The 7,301-nt window shown below is 39.3% G+C and overlaps 1 protein-coding gene across 1 annotated transcript; it reads left to right on the top strand.

Annotated features, from left to right (window-relative positions):
• Positions 1–1,606: 1,606 nt before the first annotated feature.
• Positions 1,607–6,827, top strand: LOC145954220 (uncharacterized). Its single transcript, XM_083068088.1, has one exon. The coding sequence runs from the start codon at positions 1,790–1,792 to the stop codon at positions 5,051–5,053; it is 3,264 nt and encodes a 1,087-aa protein (XP_082924214.1). The 5' UTR covers positions 1,607–1,789; the 3' UTR covers positions 5,054–6,827.
• Positions 6,828–7,301: the final 474 nt, after the last annotated feature.

Below are 7,301 nucleotides of genomic sequence, written 5' to 3' on the forward strand. Positions count from 1 at the left end.
TTTTCTTTGTGTTTTGGTTCATATTTTGCTTCCTTGAACCTTCCTTGATGCTTTAGGTTTCCTTGTTTTTAGGGTTGTCATATTCCATGATAGGTTGAGTATCACATGTTCATGCATTTTGTTTTTGGAATCTACCTATAGTTTTGTCATTTTTACCTCCTATATTTTGTCTTCCATTATATCCTTGTATGTGCCCAAACACCTTGCATGAAAACATGAAAAATACCATGATGCATACATCTTAAGTGGGCGTGCCATATAGAATACTATCTAGGTCATTCATGCATGCTATTAGCTTCTAGCATGTTCTATATGTTGCCATGATTTTCCATGTGTGAACTTCTTGCACATGCTAAAAAACCGCCCACCTTACCCTTGCATTTTCACTTGTTTAAGTTGATTTCTTGTTTGCCAAGAACCCTAAAAGAATCTAAGAGGTGTGCTGGACTTTTTGTGCTAAACAACTTGACCTAATAGTACAAAACCATTTCCACTCAAAAATATTCCCTATAAACCTCTAAGAAAAAGCCACTTGTCTTTGTCTCCTTCTCCTAAGAATTTGACCTAATTTTTGTGCCACCACAAGTGCAAAACCTAAGCAACAAATTGGGCTGAAAATTTAAAAAAAAAAATTGGACCCAAGGACATTTTAAAAGCCAATTGCCGTGACCAAAAAAAGAACAAGAACAAAAAAAAAAAAATATTGGACAAAAAGGACTTGTTGCTAGACTTGTGGACTTGGACCATTCCCTTTGCATTTGGAGTTGGACATTTGACAATTTGGACATATTTTTGGGACTTATACCTTGGCTGGACCGAAAACATTAAAAGACTTAAGCAAGTGAAACTTAAACACAAACCCATTCTAGTGCCATTCTAGGTTTATTCTTTTGAGTGCCATCCTTTATTGATTGAGTCTTAATTTTTTTTGCTTGTCTTTCTTTTGGCCTCTTTTGTTTGTCTCCATCAATTCTCTTTGAGTTTAGCTTTCCTAATTGTGCCTTTTCAGTTTTATCTTTTTGGAACTCTTGCTCTTGGTTGGTTTTCATTGATTGTAGGTGAAGCACCTATCTAGCAAAGTAGCAATCCTTTGGTGGATTGAGTGGAGGAGTGAACCAAAACCCAACCTAGCCTTTGGAAGGGTTTTCACTAAACCAAAAGGAGAGTAAACACTTGGGAGAGGTGCTAACACGTGTGCTCATTGTGAAGGAACCACAAGAGGAGGAGTTTGAAGACTTGTTTTTTTTTTTCTTGTTTACATTGTTTTACTTACTTTCGGCCCTTTGTTTTAGGCCATTCATTTCTTCCCTTTGGTTTGTAATTTTGGCCATTTTAAACCTCTTCAACTTGGGTTTTAGAGCGTGTAGAGAAGGTGATTTGAAAACCTTCACTAGGACCTCGACTAGTGTATGTTCTAAATTGCTTTCCATTGCATGCTTTATAGCTTTACTAGTATAATTGTCTAGGATTTTTACTTTTGCTTCCAAAACGTTTAGAAGGCTTAATTCTTTTGCCTACTAGGGGTGCGTGCACACACACACTTGGTAGTGTCAAAATTGTTTTTGTAAGAAAGGTAAAAAGGGCTTAGTGATTTTTACTTGAAAAGGGCTTGGTTATTAAGTGATTCTTTGTAGTCCACCTCCCCTTGAAGGTTCAATTTGTATACTTAGGCCTTTTCTACTTATCTTGCACCTTTAAAAACTTTTTGTGAAAACCTTTTTATCACTCAATCTTTGTGAAAACCTTTTTAACTCTTTGTGAAAATTTTGTGAAAACCTTTTGATCAAAGATGAGTGAGCATTCTAGTGTACATGGTCATAATTCTCATAGTACTAGGTCTAGTGTTAGGGATGAGCTTAGGCAATTGAAAGATTACCTAAGAAGAAAAGAGGAAGAAAATATAAAAAGAGAGGAAGAAATTAGAAGAAAAGAAAAAGAGCAAGAAAGAAATAATGAAGAAATAAGAAGGTTGCTAACTAGGTTAGTTGTGGGAGGAGAGGCTAGTGGTTCTAAACCAAGAGTCACTTCTCCTAAGTCTTCAAAAGGCAAAGGGGCTTTGGTCCCTTCAACTATTCACGAAGAGGAGGGGCACCATACCTCCCCTCCAAGTGATGTCTTTTATAGTAGTCATCACAATGATGGTTATTATCAAAGACCACCTAGGCACCATAGGCATAGGGAGTCTTCCACCAAAGAAACCAACATCACTCTTCCTCTATTTCATGGCAAAGATAATGTTGAAAATTATCTTGATTGGGAAATGAAAGTAGAACAATTATTCTCTTGCCATGGAGTGAAAGAAGAGAGAAAAGTTTCTTTGGCTACCCTTAGCTTCCAAGGGCATGCCATGTATTGGTGGACTTCCCTAGAAAAGGAAAGAAGAATAAACCATGAGCCTCCAATTCAATATTGGAATGAGCTTCGTAGTGCCTTGAGAAGGAGGCATATTCCTCCATACTATGACCGTGAGCTTATGGATAAGCTCCAAAGATTGAAACAAGGGTCATCAAGTGTGGAAGAATATAGGCACTCTATGGAGCTACTCATGATGAGAGCTGGGATAAGGGAAGAAGAAAGGACCACAATTTCTAGATTTCAAAGTGGTTTAAACCTTGAAATAAGGGACAAAGTTGAACTTTTGCCTTATAGGGATTTGAATGAATTAGTTCAACTTTGTTCAAGAGTGGAGCATCAACTAAAAAGAAAATCTTTTCAAAAAAACTCCACTCCATCTTATTCCAAGAATTTTAAGAAGGAGGGTCCTTCTTCCAAACCTTTTCCCAAAGAAAAAGAAAAAGAAACTTCTCAAAGGGCACCTTCCAAAGACACTAAGACAAGTGATATCAAGTGCTTCAAGTGTCTTGGCCGTGGGCACATTGCTTCACAATGTCCCACCAAGAAAACCATGATTTTAAGAGGTCAAGATCACTATAGTAGCCTTGATGAAGCTACTTCCTCATCTTCAAGTGATGAAGAAGAAGTCTTAGCATCCGAGGAAGAAACTTACCCATGTGAAGGAGACTTATTAATGGTAAGAAGGCTCCTTGGTAACCAATCTAGTGACTTAGACCAATCCCAAAGAGAAAACTTGTTTCACACAAGATGTAAAGTTTTTGATAACACTTGTTCTCTCATTGTGGATAGTGGATCTAGTTGTAACTGTTGTAGTACTAGATTAGTTAACAAGTTAGCCTTAACTACTCTCCCTCATCCTAAACCTTACAAATTGCAATGGATCAATGAGGAAGGAGGGATTGTAGTTAACCAACAAGTAAATATACCTATCTCCATTGGCAAGTATAAGGATGAAATTCTATGTGATATAGTGCCATTGGATGCTAGTCATATTTTACTTGGGAGGCCTTGGCAATTTGACAAGAAAACCATCCATGATGGCCTCACCAATAAGATAAGTTTCCATCATCTAGGGAAGAAAATTGTCTTGTGTCCTCTATCACCTTCACAAGTGAATGAGGACCAAGTCAAAATGAAAGCCAAAAAAGAAGAAGAAGAAAAAACAAAAAGAAAACAAAAGCAAAAACAAAAGAGTGAAGAAAGAAAAGAGAAGGTATCAAGCTTAGAGGCTAGTGTCCCCTCTAAGGAAGTTGAACATAGAAGTCATTTTTCCCTTAAAAGTGACATTAAACAAACCCTTCTATGTGAACAACCTTTATACCTTCTCTACTTCAAAGAGACACTTGCTGCCACTAGTCATGAACTTGAGTCTCTACCTCCTAAGGTTCAACAACTTCTAAAAGAATTTGATGATCTATTTCCTCAAGAAGTTCCAAGTGGACTTCCACCTTTAAGAGGGATAGAACATCAAATAGACCTTATTCCGGGGGCTAGTCTTCCTAATAGGCCTGCCTATAGGACTAATCCCCAAGAGACCAAAGAGATAGAATATCAAGTTGATGACTTGTTGAAGAAGGGATGGGTTCAAAAGAGCCTTAGCCCTTGTGCTGTCCCCGTTCTTTTGGTGCCTAAGAAAGATGGCAAATGGAGGATGTGCACTGATTGTAGAGCCATCAATAACATTACAATAAAATATAGGCACCCAATCCCTAGGCTAGATGATATGTTAGACGAATTGCATGGGGCAATTGTATTTTCCAAAATTGACCTTAAAAGTGGCTATCACCAAATTCGAATTAGAGAAGGTGATGAGTGGAAAACCGCTTTTAAGACCAAGTTTGGTTTATATGAATGGTTAGTGATGCCTTTTGGCCTCACTAATGCCCCTAGTACATTCATGCGTTTAATGAATCATGTTCTTAGGGATTGTATAGGTAAGTTTGTTGTCGTCTACTTTGATGACATACTTATCTATAGTAAGACCTTAGATGAACATCTTGAACATCTAAGGCAAGTCTTAATAATTCTTAGAGTCAACCACCTTTATGCCAACCTTGAAAAATGTACATTTTGTCAAGAACAAGTGAAGTTTTTAGGATTCATTGTTGGCAAAGAAGGAGTCCAAGTTGACTCTGAGAAAATAAAGGCTATTCAAGAATGGCCCACCCCAAAGAGTGTTGGAGAAATTAGAAGCTTTCATGGCTTGGCTAGCTTTTATAGAAGATTTGTAAAAGATTTCTCCACACTTGCATCCCCTCTTAATGAGCTTGTTAAGAAGGATGTACCTTTCCTTTGGGGTGAAGCTCAAGAAAAAGCTTTTAAAACCCTTAAAGAGCAACTCACCAATGCACCCATTCTAGCTCTACCTAATTTTGAACAAACCTTTGAGCTAGAATGTGATGCATCTGGGCTTGGCATAGGTGCTGTGTTACTTCAAGGTGGTCACCCTATAGCCTACTTTAGTGAAAAACTCCATGGGGCTACCTTGAACTATCCCACCTATGACAAAGAACTCTATGCCCTCATAAGAGCTCTCCAAGTTTGGGAGCACTACTTAGTGACTAAGGAATTTGTCATTCACACAGATCATGAGTCACTCAAGTACCTTAGAGGGCAAGGGAAGTTGAACAAGAGACATGCAAAGTGGGTGGAATACCTTGAACAATTCCCCTACATCATCAAATATAAGAAGGGGTAGAGCAATGTGGTAGCTGATGCTCTTTCAAGAAGGCACACATTGCTTTCTACCCTAGGAACTCATATCCTTGGCTTTGATGATGTAAATGAATTATATGAGCTTGATGGAGATTTCCAAGCCACTTATGCCAAGTGTCTCCAAAAGCCTTTTGATGGATTCTACCTCCTTGAGGGGTATCTCTTTAGAATGGGAAAACTTTGTATACCCCAAGGATCCATTAGGAAGCTTTTGGTCAAAGAAAGCCATGAAGGGGGACTCATGGGCCATTTTGGGGTTGATAAAACCCTAAGCTTCTTAAAAGCTAAATTCTACTGGCCACACATGAGAATAGATGTCCAAAGGCATTGCTCCAAGTGCATCACTTGTTTGAAAGCAAAGTCCAAAGTAATGCCTCATGGACTCTATACTCCTCTTCCTATAGCTAGCTCCCCTTGGGTAGATATTAGCATGGATTTTGTGCTTGGGCTACCAAGGACTCAAAGGGGATTTGATTCTATCTTTGTGGTAGTGGACCGTTTTAGCAAAATGGCTCATTTTATACCATGCCACAAAGTGGATGATGCTAGCTATATTGCTAAGTTATTCTTTAGGGAAGTGGTCCGATTGCATGGGATACCCAAAACAATTGTGTCTGATAGGGATACTAAGTTCCTTAGTCATTTTTGGAAAGTATTATGGGAAAAACTAGGAACTAAGCTTCTCTATTCCACTACTTGTCATCCCCAAACCGATGGCCAAACCGAAGTAGTGAATAGATCCCTATCCACTTTGTTGAGGGTCCTACTCAAAGGCAATAAGAAAACTTGGGATGATTGTCTTCCCCACCTTGAATTTGCTTATAATAGGGTAGTCCACAAGACTACTAATCTTTCTCCCTTTGAAGTTGTATATGGTTTTAACCCCATCACCCCTCTTGATCTTTTGCCTCTCCCTAATACCCCTTCATTGTTTCACAAAGAAGGAGTATCTAGGGCAGAATTCATTAAGAAATACCATGAAAAGATCAAAGGGCAAATTGAAAAGCAAACTGAAAAATATGCCAAATACAACAACAAGGGTAGAAAGAAAGTTACTTTTGAGGTTGGCGATTGGGTTTGGCTTCATTTGAGGAAAGATAGATTCCCTACTCAAAGAAAGTCCAAACTCAACCCTAGGGGAGATGGACCATTTCAAGTCCTTCATAAAATAAATGATAATGCATACACATTAGATCTTCCTTCTGAGTATGGCACAAGCTCCACTTTTAATGTTTGTGATCTTACACCATTTTTAGGAGCTGAGGAATTACATGAAGATTCTAATCTGAGGACAGATGCTTCTCAAGAAGGAGGGGATGATGGAGGACCATCCTTGAAGACTCATGTGGGCCCCATGACTAGGTCCATGGCTAGGAGGGTTGAAGAGGAAGAGGGTGTTCACACACCAAGGGACACTCTCCTCATGATCATAGAGTACTAATACTCTCCTAAGCTTCATTAGTTTAGGATTTATTTTGTTTTCCATTTTTACCCTTGTATTTTGGGGTATTTTAGTCCTAGGGTTTATTTCTTTGTATTTCCCATTTTGCCCTTGTATTTTGGGGTGTTTAGATGCTTAGGTTAAATTCAAATGGGCTAGGCGTGACCATTAGGAGGGTGACGCACACTTAGTGGCATTGTTTGGACATTTTTGGTGTTAGGTAGGCTTAGGCCCAATTGGAGGGCCAAGGTGCATAGACTTATCATGCATCTTGTTGTAGCCAACCTAAACCCTTAGATGCCAAACTTGGCCACCAAGTAGCATCTAGGGTTAATTTGCATCTCATTTAGTGTGCATTTGGCTTGGTGAATTTCGGCCAATGCAACACCAAATGAAACCCTAGATGCTAGCACTCCTATTTATACCCTAGCCTATCACCTTGTACATACTTTGGATCATATTGAATTTGAGTGTGCATTTTTGCCTCAACTTCTCTTCCATAGTCTCTAGGAACTCCACGGCCCTTCCTTTCTCCTCCTCCCTAACCACCATGAGTGAGTTGAGCTTGGCCTTCCTTGGTTGGCCTTCACCCTCCTTAGTGAAGTGAGCTAGCCAAAAGGAGCAACACCCCCACCAAACACCTTCCTCCCCTTGAGCGTGACCACCACCACCCTAAACACCCACTCTTCCCTAGTTTCTAGGTTGCCTTTGGCTAACCTCCTCCCATCTCCACCCTAAGAGAGCAAAACCCTACATAGGTTTCATCCTACACTTGGATGAAACAACCTTG

Source organism: Cajanus cajan, chromosome 2 (genome assembly GCF_000230855.2).
Source record: "Cajanus cajan strain Asha chromosome 2, NIPB_CcT2T_4, whole genome shotgun sequence".
In the NCBI taxonomy this organism is placed as follows: domain Eukaryota; kingdom Viridiplantae; phylum Streptophyta; class Magnoliopsida; order Fabales; family Fabaceae; genus Cajanus; species Cajanus cajan.